The 13,267-nt window shown below is 48.7% G+C and overlaps 1 protein-coding gene across 8 annotated transcripts in view; it reads left to right on the forward strand.

Moving 5' to 3' along the window:
• The window catches only part of LOC102445713 (flavin-containing monooxygenase 5), a 61,103-nt gene that overhangs the window by 23,571 nt on the left and 24,265 nt on the right, over positions 1 to 13,267 (forward strand). For 6 of the 8 annotated variants that reach the window (XM_075937039.1, XM_075937041.1, XM_075937040.1 and 3 more), the window contains 2 exons: positions 5,147 to 5,252; positions 9,617 to 9,754. In XM_075937039.1, the coding sequence (XP_075793154.1) occupies positions 9,623 to 9,754 (132 nt within the window). In that variant the 5' untranslated portion in view covers positions 5,147 to 5,252; positions 9,617 to 9,622. Of the gene's footprint in view, positions 1 to 2,102; positions 2,365 to 5,129; positions 5,253 to 9,616; positions 9,755 to 13,267 lie in introns of those variants that run through there. The other 2 variants (XM_075937036.1, XM_075937037.1) reach the window with 2 other exon arrangements.

A 13,267-nucleotide genomic window follows, 5' to 3' on the forward strand; every position in this document is an offset into this window, starting at 1 on the left:
ATCTACATGTCTCATTAATGGCTGGTCAAGCACAGGGGTTAGGGCCACACTCGGCTCCTGCTCAAGTTACTGCTGCTGACTCCTGGCAGGGAGGTAGGGTCCCAGTACCAAGAACACAACCGTTCGGAAGACCCCTCAGAACCAACTGGCAAGGAGCTCTGAAAGTCGGGGAGAGGCCAAGCGAGGTCTGAGGGGAAGGCAACTAATTTCCTTCCCCATCCCATAGCAAATGCAGCCTCTGGGGAAGTTGGAGAACAAGTTGTGGTGGGGTCCTGTCACCGGCCTACTGGATTTTTGGTAAGTGATAAGAATGGAAAGGTTCCCAGATGTCTCCTTGGAACCTGGACATTAAACCTTCTGCATCCACTGCACCAGAAGCAAGGACCAGTGAGCAGCAGAGGGGTGAGCTGAAGTTCACGATTGCGAACAGGACAGGGTGAGCTGAGGTTCTTGCCTGCACAGCTGCAGAGGAGACCTTCTGAGGAGAGGAAGTAACCCTCAGGTCTGGCCGGCCTGCAGTGCTGACCAGGCACTTCCATTATGATAAGGAATGCGTGAGAAGTTCCCCATGGCTTGTGTAGAAAATGATTCATACCAACATGGTGATGAACCCGTTGCACCCTCCCGGCTCCCAGTACGTGCTGGGGCCAATCAGCATGGAGCGATGGTTGGAGTTCGAACTCCACTGTAGTTCGTTGCAAGTCACCCCCTTTAGCAGCCTACTTGTCTGTGCTAATTTCTCCTACACCAGCCAGGAATATTAAGCATAATTAGCTGATTGGAAAAGGTCATAGAATCCTAGGGCTGAAAGAGACCTCAGGAGGTCATCAAGTCCAGCCCCCTGCCCAAAGCAGGACCAACCCCAACTCGATCATAACATGGGAGAGGCTCATGTATGTTGAGTTAACGGAAACCAAGAGAAGTTTTTATGCAAGAAGCCAAACTATCAATGTCTTGGGGAAGGTCATTCTAAAACACAGGACCCCGATATGCAAGGAAATAATCCAGCTGACCAATTGCGCAGGCAACGGACCCTGCCGACTCTGGCTGATGCTGCCAACCCAAATCTTATTTGACTCGCCTTCCCATGCAAACCCAGCAACGTTGACTAGAAGGTGCACCGTCCATTCTTGGTGGCACCCTATTTCCTCCAGAATGCCTCATCTTTCATACCCAATGTCTTGATGTCCTTGCACCGTCAAACCCATTCTTCCTTTGCTTTCACTCTTGACAAAAGTCTCTCTACTGTCCAACAAGAGAAAACGAACATCTGCCGTTCTATGATCACGTTGCGGTCGTTTTTCTCAGCTATGCACTTGGGAATAACAACTTCATTATGAAGTGTCGGACCAGTTGCTAGTTTAAGAATGGGAAATTAATCATGCAATTTGAAATGCTAATGTGTTGTGTTTTGAAATGTATCTTGTGTAAGGATCCTCTGATGTAATGAGAGATTGTCAAAGTAGACTCCTCATTCCATCAATGAAGGTGGGGGAAGATGTAGGACAGAGAGGCCTATGGTAAGACAGACATTAAACATACATTTTGCCACGTTTTTAATTTCTGTTAATAGATGTTACAAGCAGTTTTGAAGCAACTTGGCTTTGAGCTTCAATAGAGAGAAACAACCTTTCATGCAGTTCCCAGGTTTGCAGAGAGAGTGGTAGTTCCGTAATTTTCTGACTGTGGTCATGAAGTCTCATAGGCCTTGAGAAAAATGTGAACATGAGAAGTGTGAATGGGTAGGGAACAATCTTTCTTCATGAAAGGACAATGGGTCATAAGTTTATAACCAGAAAAGCAGCAGACCCTAACAGTCAAGAAGCCCTGTGGAAGCTTGAGCATTCACCAACATAAGAGTGGGATGAGGTCAGTTTGGAGTCATGACCTCCGCTTATACCCCTAATATTGCGTGCTTGACAAAAACACTTGGATCGTGCACGTGACAAAGAGCCAGTATGCTAGGAAGGAGGGTCTCAAGAGTGGACCAAAAGTCATCCTGACATCACTTGGTCAGGATTGGACGCCGCAGTTCGGGTGTGAAACTTGTGATCCCCCGATTCGATGAGAAGAACCCAAGAGGGGTCTTGTGGGACGGTACCAGCCTGAGGTTCATCCATAAAAGACCCGATACACAAGGAAGAACGTGTGCTCCTCCCCGAGGTCACCACGACAACGGCCAGGCGGTTGATACTCTGCCTTTCTCTCCCAGGGAAAGGCAAGCCAAAGGCATCGCAGGCCAGACAGTGGACCAGAAGACCGTGTGTGACGGTACCTCAGGCAGAAGACGTCGCTCGGTTCCTGACCGACTCTGAGGCGCCCAAGCCAAGCAGGCTGAAAAGCAGATCGGTTTTCTCTTTCGAAGTAAATTTCTTCTTTTGGTTTCTTTAGCAGATTATTTGAATTTCTGACAAGAAAGACTGGTCAGGGTAGAGATTCCTGTCAGAGTAGAGATTCCTGGCAGGAATGACAGGTCTGAGACTTTTTGGGAAGATGGGAGGGGGCATGATAGCATATCCACATAAGCCCATAGTATGAATTCCCATAAGGTATTAATTAATCTAAATGCAAATTGTCACCGATAAGTTGATTGGGGGGACTGTAAACCAAACCTTAATCTGTAGTTATCATGGGGGAAAGTAGAAGTAGACAGACTGAGCGTAGGTCCATGGTTGTGGTGGCGCATAGAGTAGAGGCAATGCATGTTCCTGTCCCCTATAGAGCCGTGTAGACTGGCACTGTTTTAGTGTGTAGAAAGATGCCAGGATCCTGGGGTATATACCCTTCTTATCCTTCTACATGCCCAAGCAGTGCCAACCACGTCTACGTGGCTACTTTTAGCAGTGAGGTGTCCTACTGCCACAGCCTTTGACCACAGCATGTAGCCATGTGTACGTGTCCATGCAAATGCCAATGCAAATGTCCATGAGGCCTCGTTAGCATTGTATCATTGGAGCCTGTTAGCTTCATGACGTGATTGTGTTCATGGCCGGACTCTAGGGGCCCATTACTGAGAGGGTACGTGGAGTGCTCTGGATTTCGCTATTTATTAAATAACTTTCGAGGTGCCCAAAGGCTAATTAGATGTCCTGGAAGATCTTGGCTTGTAAGAGTCAGTATTTTGCTGTGATTTATCATGTATATAAAGGATGCACATTGTGCCCATTTTTTTAGCCTTTCTGACGATAATTTACGGGTGACAATATATCGTCTCCTCCACCCCCCGGTAGCTCGCGGTCTTAGCTCATGCAGTGATTTCACCCTTTACTGGTGTTACATTGTCCTCTCTTGAGCTAAGCTGTTCTAATTTGTATTCTTCTTAACTCCTTGATTTGACTAATTTGATATACATGGTCACTTCCATCTAATGCGCATATTCTTTAGTACTTCAGGGAAGTACAAGAAAATAGCTAACCTTCTAATGGTTTATGCTCTCAAATCAAAGTTATAAAAACCACCGCAAACTTGGTTTTCTCTGCTCATAATGATGACAGGCAAAAATCACCTGAGTTAGAGACTTTTTATATTCAATAGTAATAAACCATTTGATTAAAGTTGTGAAACCGCTCTTTTTACACATTGGAACCGTTGATAGGATGTCGTGTCCGTCATTAGGAGACACATCCTTGCAAAGTGCCTTTGATCAGCCTATCTGTGACGGGGCTGGATTAAAGTCTTTGTAGGCCCTAAGAACTCTCATAATTCTAGGCCTTGAAATTATATATAATCTATAAGGAAGAAATGCCCTATTGCCTGTACGCCTAATATGTTATTGTATGTTATACCTGTATATTGCTTGTTGACTAAAAATAGCAAATGTAGTAGTTTTCTTATTTTCAAGTCCATTCAAAAATTTTTTTAGGCCTTAAACTTTTCGTAGGCCCAAACATTTTTCGTAGGCCCCAGGCACTGTACCTCATGGATAATCTGGCCCTGATCAGTGACCTCTCTCGGCTGTCTGGTAAAGAGTTAATAAGTTCCGAGGGGAAGGTTGGTCAGTGAGTGAGAAAAGAAGAAGTTGCCTTCTGATGACTGGGTTCCTAAAGCGCACCCAGCGAGGAAGTGAAACTTCCTGGTGAGGGTGCCGGGAGAGGGCAGAGGTACACGTTTCACTCCCGCCAGACGCAGGTTGGGAATAGAGGATTCCCTAAGGCTACGTCTACACTGGCATGATTTTCCGCAAATGCTTTTAACAGAAAAGTTTTCCGTTAAAAGCATTTTCGGAACAGAGCGTCTAGATTGGCACGGACGCTTTTCTGCAAAAGCACTTTTTGCGGAAAAGAGTCCGTGGCCAATCTAAACGTGCTTTTCCGCAAAAAAGCCCCGATCGCCATTTTCACGATCGGGGCTTCTTTACGGAAAACAAATCTCAGCTGTCTACACTGGCCCTTTTGCCCAAAAGGGAGCAGCATAGTATTTCTGCAAAAAGCTCTGATTTCTTACAGTAGGAAGTCAGTGCTTTTGCAGAAATTCAAGCAGCCAGTGTAGATAGCTGGCAAGTTTTTCCGGAAAAGCGACTGATTTTCCGGAAAAACTGGCCAGTCTAGACACATAAGAACATAAGAGTTTTGAGAAAGTTGTGAGATGAAAAGCTTCCTGATGTATTTTCATAGAATCATAGAGCTGGAAGAGACCTCAGAAGGCCATCAATCCAGCCCCCTGCCCAAGGCAGGACCAATCCCAACTAAATCAACCCGGCCAGGTCTGTGTCAAGCCAAGACTTAAACACCTCTAGGGATGGAGACTCCACTACTTCCCTAGGGAACCCAGCCCAGTGCTTCACCACCCTCCTAGTGAAATAGTTTTTCCTAATATCCAACCTGGACCTCTCCCACCACAACTTGAGCCCATTGCTCCTTGTTCTACCATCCATTCACTACTGTGAACAGCCTTTCTCCAGCTTCTCTGGAACCCCCCTTCAGGAAGTTGAAGGCTGCTCTCAAATCTCCCCTCACTCTTCTCTTCTGCAGACTAAACAAACCCAACTCCCTCAGCCTCTCCTCGTAGGTAATATGCTCCAGCCCCCTAATCATTTTGGTTGTCCTCCGCTGGACCCTTTCCAATGCGTCCACATCCTTCCTGTAATTGGGGGCCCAGAACTAGACACACAATTTTTGCCTTTTCTATAGGAAAGCTATTGTTTCAGGTTGCGGAGAAGCTGAGCTGCCTACCCCTCTCCTCAGAAGAAGCCCTGTCACCTGAAGCCACACCGGAAGAAGGGCTGTGGTCACCACACCTGGCAGAATCAAACGGTGAGTGACGTTTCTTTCCATTCTCCTTCCACTCCTACATCCAACACCGCATTGTGATAACGCAAACAAATTCCAATCCATCAAGGTGAGTCCACCAATTCATTTGGAACATGAAGCTGAGGTAACGTCCTACATTCTAGGCCATCTAGCTCGGGAGATGGGGACAAGGGGGAAGTTGGCGTCCCACAATGGAAGAGACAATATTGCAATCAATTGACAAAAGAGGGATCACGTGATGGTTCCCTGTTGGGTTCCCTCCTTCTGGGGCATCTGGTATTGGCCACTGTTGGCAGACCGAACATTGGGGTGGACGGACCTTTGGTCTGACCCAGTATAGCCATTCTTATGTTGAAAAAGCCCCTTAGCCGAATCCTCGAGATACAGTGGCAAGTACTATATTCTAGAAAGAACCTAAGCAGACTGAGACCCTAGATCCCCTAAGAAAGGAGCTTGAGGTCACACATAGTTAAGACGTCCCAAGCAAACGCTGAAGGAGTTTCCGTAAATCAGATGAGGAAGTTTCTGAAAGGGGACTTCAACCACAACAATAGCTCTGGAAAAGTACTCCTGGGGTGGTTCATTTGGAACCAGCGCCAGCCTACGTCAGAGAAAGGAGAGGGCCTAATATAACCACCATGCGGCAAATTGTCCTGCTAGCCCAGGAGGTGTTGGTGACCAGAGGCATGGTTCAGGGAGGCAGAGAAAAGACCTCTAATTGGCAGGTGCAACCCTTCTGATCCCATTCTTCTGGGACCCGTTTGGGAAGATCTGACCATAGAGTAGCGATGTAGGCAGTCCTCCGCCATTGGCCTTTGAGCAATAAGTCAGGGGAAAGGTACAACGGGCAGAGGCTCTAGAGCAGGGGTTGGCATATACTGGCCCACGGATCTGATCTGGTTTGCCAGGGTTAGCCCTGCACTGGCAGCTGCTGCATGGTCCCGGTCCATGCCACTTCCCACCGCTCCCATTGGCTAGGAACAGCAATTCCCGGCCAATGGGAGCTGCAGTCGCCCGTACCATGGGAAAAGCAGGTAAATATAGGAATTAGAGACACCACATGTGATTTTCCTTTCTGAAGGTATGTCTTGACTACATCCCTCTTTCGACAGAGGGATGTAAATGAGACCCTTTGAAATTGCAAATGAAGCTGGGATTTGAATTTCCTGTGCTTCATTTGCATAATCACGTCGTGGCACTCTTTTGAAAGTAAAACCAAAGTCTAGACGCAGCCCTTTCGAAAAGGGAAGGCTTTTTTGAAAGATCCTGTAAACCTCAAAAAATGGTCTTTTGACAGAGGGATGTAGTCTAGACACACCCGAAGAGCGCAGTTCTACAGGTAATAGCCTAGTCTGGCCTGTTGCAAAACCCACTGGGACTTGGCAGCTCAAGGAAGCCTCTAGCCAACTGAATACATGACGAGCATTAGCCCAGGGACCAATGGGGAAAGCTTTCATCTCCAAGGCAAAACCTCTACTCTGGGCCGAGCAAATGGGTTGGGAGCGGCAAAAACAGAGCCAGGAGATTTTGTTGCCTAGAGAGCAAGGATGCAGGAAAAGGTTGGGATACCCTGGAGTAGAGTCCAGAAGGTATTTAGCCACCAGTCAATGGGGACACAGACAACTCAGAAAATAAAATCCCCAGCCCCTTACATAGAACCAAGAAGTCTCATGGGCATCTGTGATTGCCCTAGGCAGTAGATTAGTGAGTACATGGAACTTGTCCAGCCGCTTGCAGAAAGACACCGTGCACCACCTGACAGTGAAGTTCTTGAGAAGATTGCTCCAGGCTCCGTGCCTCGCTTATCCCAAGGGAGGGGAAACCCTTTCCCTTTGCAGTGGGTCCCACTAACCAGTCCGGCACCCAAGGACAGAATCCGATCTGGGGGTGGCTTGCGACTGTCAGCGCCGTCCAAAAACGTCAGGACCGCACTGGTGGCGAAAGAGTTCTGGCAGTGACGTTCCCGCTAGATTTCTGGTTCGTGACATGGCCGCGTGGAAAGATTTCCAGGCCCTGGACTTTCGCTCTGAGAAAGCGACTGCACCCGAAGCAAGACATTCCGAGGTGCACAGGGGCTAGTGACGTTTAGGGCGTTCCTAGTACGGTCAGGAACGTGTGAGATGTTCCCCATGGCTTAGGTGGGCGGCTGTCCGTAGCAGCCCAGCGGTGGATCAGGTGCAGGAGTAGGCCTTGTATGGGCAAAACGGGACATCACCCCCTTGCAAGTCACCTTAGTGACCCTCTTTTCTGCACCGATTCCACGTGCCCAAGACCAACGATTCTTTGCCATAAAAGCACATGCATCTGCGCCAGTGGTGGGCAACCTGCGGCCCTCTGGGGCTTCCACTGCAGCCCACAGGCCCCCTGGCTGTCGCCTCCCCCATGCGCCTCGCATTCAAACTTCCTGCTCCTCCCCCCCACCCTCCTAACACTTTTGGAGGAGTCACCTGATTCGGGCTCCGCCCCTGCTCTGGGGGGGGGGGGGGGAGTGCAAATCAGGTGATTCACGGGCTCCGACGGTGTTGAGAGGGAGGAGAAGGGACAGGTAAAAGTGCGGGTCCGGGGCCCAGGTGTGCGAGAGGCACATGGGGGGGGGGGAAGGAGGGCAGATGGGGGCCACTGGTAGAACCCCAGTGGGTCGTGAGCTGCTGTGGCCCACTGAGGTGAAGGAAGGCCACCCACCATTCCTGGTTGCCCGTCCCAGATCTAAGCCCATCATATCAGGTCCCTTATGTTCCAAGCAAATCTGGCCACAGACCCTTAGACACCCTGGAAAAATCCAAACTTTACCAGACGTTTTCCCCCAAGGGAATGTACAGGCTGCTAATTAAGGTGCCCGGAATAGAGAGACCAGGTAAGCCATTCCATCGTTGGGGTACATTCCCTTTGGGGTGTGCTTAGTCAAGACAGAAGCAGACTGTGAGGGACTCCAAGAAGATCTCACCAAACTGAGTGATTGGGCAACAAAATGGCAAATGAAATTTAATGCGGATAAGTGTAAAGTAATGCACATCGGGGAAAAATAGCCCCAACTACACATACAGTATGATGGGGGCTAATTTGGCTACGATAAATCAGGAAAGAGATCTTGGAGTTATTGTGGACAGTTCTCTGAAAACTTCCACACAGTGTGCAGCGGCCGTCAAAAAGGCAAATAGGATGCTAGGAATTATTGGGAAAGGGATAGAAAATAAGACCCAGAATATCTTACTGCCCCTGTATAAAACTATGGTACGCCCACATCTTGAATACTGTATACAGATGTGGTCTCCTCACCTCAAAAAAGATATTTTGGCCTTGGAAAGGGTTCAGAAAAGGGCAACTAAAATGATTAGGGGTTTGGAACGGGTCCCATATGAAGAGAGGCTAAAGAGACTGGGACTTTTCAGTTTAGAAAAGAGGAGACTGGGGGGAGGAAGGGATATGATAAAGGTCTATAAAATCATGAGTGGTGTGGAGAGGGTGAATAAAGAAAAGTTATTTATTAATTCTCATAATAGATGAACTAGAGGACACCAAATGGAATTAATGGGTAGCAGGTATAAAACTAATAAAAGAAAATAGTTCTTCACACAGCACGTAGTCAACCTGTGGAACTCCTTGCCAGAGGAGGCTAGGACTATAATAGAGTTTAAAGAGAAGCTAGATAATTTCATGGAGGTTAGGTCCATAAAAGGCTATTAGCCAGAGGATAGAAATGGTGTCCCTGAACTCTGTTTGTCAGAGGCTGGAGAAGGATGGCAGGAGACAAATCGCTTGATCATTGTCTTCGGTCCATCCCCTCCGGGGCGCTGGCCACTGTCGGCAGACAGGATACTGGGCTAGATGGACCTTTGGTCTGACCCAGTACGGCCGTTCTTATGTTCTTATGTACCAATTCAAGAGCCAAGCCGGGAGAAGTAATATCCTCTATTGGACCAACTTCTGTTGGCTGAGAGAGCCAAACTTTCGAGCTACACCGAGCTTTTCGTCCAGCCGGGGAAAGCGGCTTGGTGCACCTCAGAGAAATGCCGAATCGAACAGCGTCAGGTCAGTCTGATTTTCAGGCTGTGCAATACGTCCAGGAAGCCTAAGAAATGAGTTAACCTTCTAGCTATTTGTGGTCTCGAATCCGAGTATTATACAAAACCAACCAAACAACCCACGCAAATTGTTTTTGTCTGTTCAAGTGGCGCTGAGGTAAAAAAACAACCTTAATTAAAGGCACTTGAATGAAGTAGGAATGAAAACATCCGGGAGGCCTGAAAAGCCTGTTGTTGCTACTGCCCCCTGTTGGCAAGCTCAGGTATGGCAGTGTGAAGAACGGGTTGGAGTGAGGAGAAGGGAGGCAGAACCGGTTTGACTCTGCTTTACCCTTCCACGCGCAGAAGGCCATGGCAAAAAGAGTTGCCGTCATTGGAGCAGGGGCCAGCGGCCTCACAGCCCTTAAATGCTGCTTAGACGAAGGACTCCAGGCAACCTGCTTTGAGAGAAGCGAAGACATCGGAGGGCTGTGGCGGTTCCAGGTGAGTTATTTGCCTCCGTGGTCTTGTATTATAGAAGCCACAGGGTCCCCAACGCTCCAGCTTTTCCTGCCCCCTAGAGCTGTCCCTTCTCCAAGAGAAACGAGCAGAGGTTGCTGGTTACGCTAGAAAACACCTGTTCCCCCAGGGCGATATTCGCAGAAGTGTCGTTCTCCAAATCCGAGTGGACACTGATTTGCTGCTTGACTTTTCTCTGCATATACCTCTTTAGGGTCAGAGATGGGGGAGGGAAGAGAAGATGGTGAGGATAAGTGAGATCCACCAATGCCCGAGAACTGTGCCATTCAGGGGAGTCAGTCAACCTGTGGAACTCCTTGCCAGAGGATGTTGTGAAGACCAGGACTTTAACGGGGTTCAAAAAAGAACTAGATAGATTCATGGAGGTTAGGTCCAGCAATGGCTATTAGCCAGAAGGGGCAGGGATGGTTTTCTTAGTTTCTGTTTGTCAGAGTCTGGGAATGGGTAACAGGGGAGGGATCGTGTGAGGATTCCCTGTTCTGTTCACTCCCTCTGGGGCATCTGGCATTGGCCACTGTGGGCAGACAGGACACTGGGCTTGATGGACCTTTGGTCTGACCCCGTGTGGCCATTCGTCTGTTCTTATGAGTGAGGTCTGCCCCCTAGCGCTAGCCAAATGTCTGCTAGCAATATGGATTTTCAAAGGAAAATTGGGAGTTTGTATGTTGCGGAGCTCAACAGTGAAGACAAAGCAGCGAGATGCTGTTCGGAGGGGTTTAAAAAATACCAAGGCGGTTTTGAAATTAAAAAGGGCAGGGGGAGGGAATCACCAACCAGGATTAACAACTCCGCAGGCCCTGTGTCCTCCAAGAGACCTGTCCCCCTGCAATTCTGACCGCCATCTGGAAGACAGAGAATTTTATAGCTGGCCTGCAAAGGATTCTGGGAAATTCTCACCCTGTCTCTCTGGGTGATTGACAGCCCATCCAACCAATCAGGTCTTCCCCTCACTGCTGGCTCTCTAGGCACTTCACATCATCACGTTGACGCCACGATTTTTTGTGTGTGTGAAAAGTGCTAAGGGAGGCAGGGAAGGAAAAACACTTTCTCGCAAGCCCTTCTGCCTACTCTGTTGGCATTCACCGAGGAGGGAAATTTGCGTCATGTGACTGGTGCATAGCCATGGGAGTCAAGATGTTGACGTTTGGATCCCTGCACCCCCGCACATTTCCTGTGAGGCTAAGCCATGCCTCAGTTTCCCCTCCAATTACAATGATAGAATCGTGGCAATGTCAGGCCGGAAAAGCCCATGACATGTCATCAAGTCCAGCAGAACCACGTAAACCTAGACCATTCCTGACCGGGCTTTGATGCTTTCTTAAAAGCCTTCAATTATAGGGATTCCCAAACCTTCATTGGTAGACTATTCCAGCGCTGAAGGACCCTCATAGTTAGCGAGTTTTTCCTAACAGCTAGCCTAAATTTCTCTTGCAGCAGATTAAGTCCAATACTACTAAGGTGCCACAAGCCTACTCGTTATATCTAAGCACGTCTTTTGTACCCAGAGATATTGATTCCCACTAAGTAACAGGCTCTCTCTCCATTTTGCCCCGATTTGGGAGAGCTGCAAATGACTTTGCCAATCTAGAAAACTCAAGCTAAAACACAGCATCGGTCTGGCTCTCTTTCTCCAGGGGATCCCTTTACGGCTACGTCTAGACTGTATTGCTTTTGGGGGATACCGGAAGTATCCCAAAAAAGCAACAGTGCGTAAAGGAACACGTCTGCTTTTTCAAAAAAATTTTCGAAAGAATGGACACGCTCTTTCACCATCCCTACAAACCTTGTTCTACAAGGAATAAGCCACGGCTCGAAAGAGCACTTTTTTCCGAAATTTGGTGCCGTGGAAACATGCCACGTTTTCAAAAAGCCTCCTTTGAAATTAAATCGAAAAAATATATGCAATTCGCACAAATTGCGTATCTCTTTGAAATTGAAGAGTGAAGTCTAGAGATGTACCCTCAGTCCACTCCGCATGAGATCTACTCACTGCCAACGGGCTGACTAAGGTGTCCGAGGCAGTAATGTAGCACGGCCAAATTGTTTGGGACATTTAATATCTATCAACTGGGAACCCGAATGAACAACATTGCTCTTAGCTTTCTGGAAAGCAAAGTCTTGAGGAGAATTTCTAATCCGACAGAAAATTCCTCATAAGACAGGCCTGCACAACATACGGCCCACGAGCCGAATAGGGCTCACTGTGCGGCCCATGATGACTACGGGCAGCGTGGCCCCATCCGATCCGCCGGCCAGGCGGAGGAGCGGAGCGCCGCCAGGGAGGGGGAAGTGTGGCTATTCTCGCCATCGGGCTGCCTGCGTGCAGCTCCAGCATGAGGAGGTGGGGCATGAGCCAGAGGGCGGGACGCCGGCAGACGCCAGGACGCTGGTGTGATGTGAGGTCGTGACATCACAGCTGGCGACCACCGGATTCAAAAAGACTCCGGCAGCCCCGCAAACTTGAAGGCAGAGGCCAGGTAGGGGAGGGGAAAGGGCTTGTACTGAGGGGAGGGGTGGCAGGTCAGGAGAAAGGGGAAGGCACCAAGGGACAGGGTGGAGGAGAGACAAATGCCAGGGGGCCAAGTGCAGACAATGAGGAAAAGGGCAGGAGGGGAGATGTCAGTGGGAGGGGGGACAGGGTGATGCTGGGAGAGGAGAGGGGAAGGGCATTGGGAGCCGTATGTTGTGCAGGTCTGATTTAATTGCATGCCCGACACGTGTGGGTTTTTGTTTTTTTTTTGCCCGACAAAACTTTTTAGCCCACGTGTTCGGTATTTTTTGGGAGAGCATCGGGCAGCCCTACTTGTGGCCTGCAGCTGTTTTCTTTGGAGTAATATGGCCCTCGCCCCTTTCCGAGTTGAGCAGGCCTGTCATATTACTTCACCTGCAGGGGAGGCCTGTCGAGTACTTCTGCTCTAAGGTTCGCTTTGGAGGTGGAGCGTTTGAATGACTATTTTTGTCAGGAATGACATTAGGTTGGTGCAGGTGGAATTGAACCTGGGACTTCTAGAACTTTCTGCATGAGCGTCTACTGTTTGAACTAAAGGCCAGCTGGCTCCCAGCTAAGGTTGTAGAACAGACTCATTCTCTCTCTCTGAAAGTGGTCTAGGTGCCACGGTGCCCTGCACCTAGAAGGAGTGTTGACTAGACGTGCCTAGATTCCCGTTGAGCTATTGACAAATTCCACAAATTACATCAATGCTTCCCCTCTATTTTAAAAATGTGATGTCCACAGTCTTGATTGAAATCTTCCGATTTCACTCCCTTTCCGAGGATAATATTCACAGCGAAAGGTGAACAGCATCCATTGAAACAAACCTCCCATTCCCTCTCCGATTTCACCCAGAACTCAAATCACACCCAGACAGGTAGAGAAATGTTGGTTCTGTTGCTTCTTCCCTCATGGGTCCCAGCTGCGCTGTAATTGGGAGCGGCGAAATGTTGTCAGTCTGTCAGTCCTCGTAAAAGGTACAGCCT

This window comes from Pelodiscus sinensis, chromosome 9, assembly GCF_049634645.1.
Source record: "Pelodiscus sinensis isolate JC-2024 chromosome 9, ASM4963464v1, whole genome shotgun sequence".
Lineage (NCBI taxonomy): Eukaryota > Metazoa > Chordata > Testudines > Trionychidae > Pelodiscus > Pelodiscus sinensis.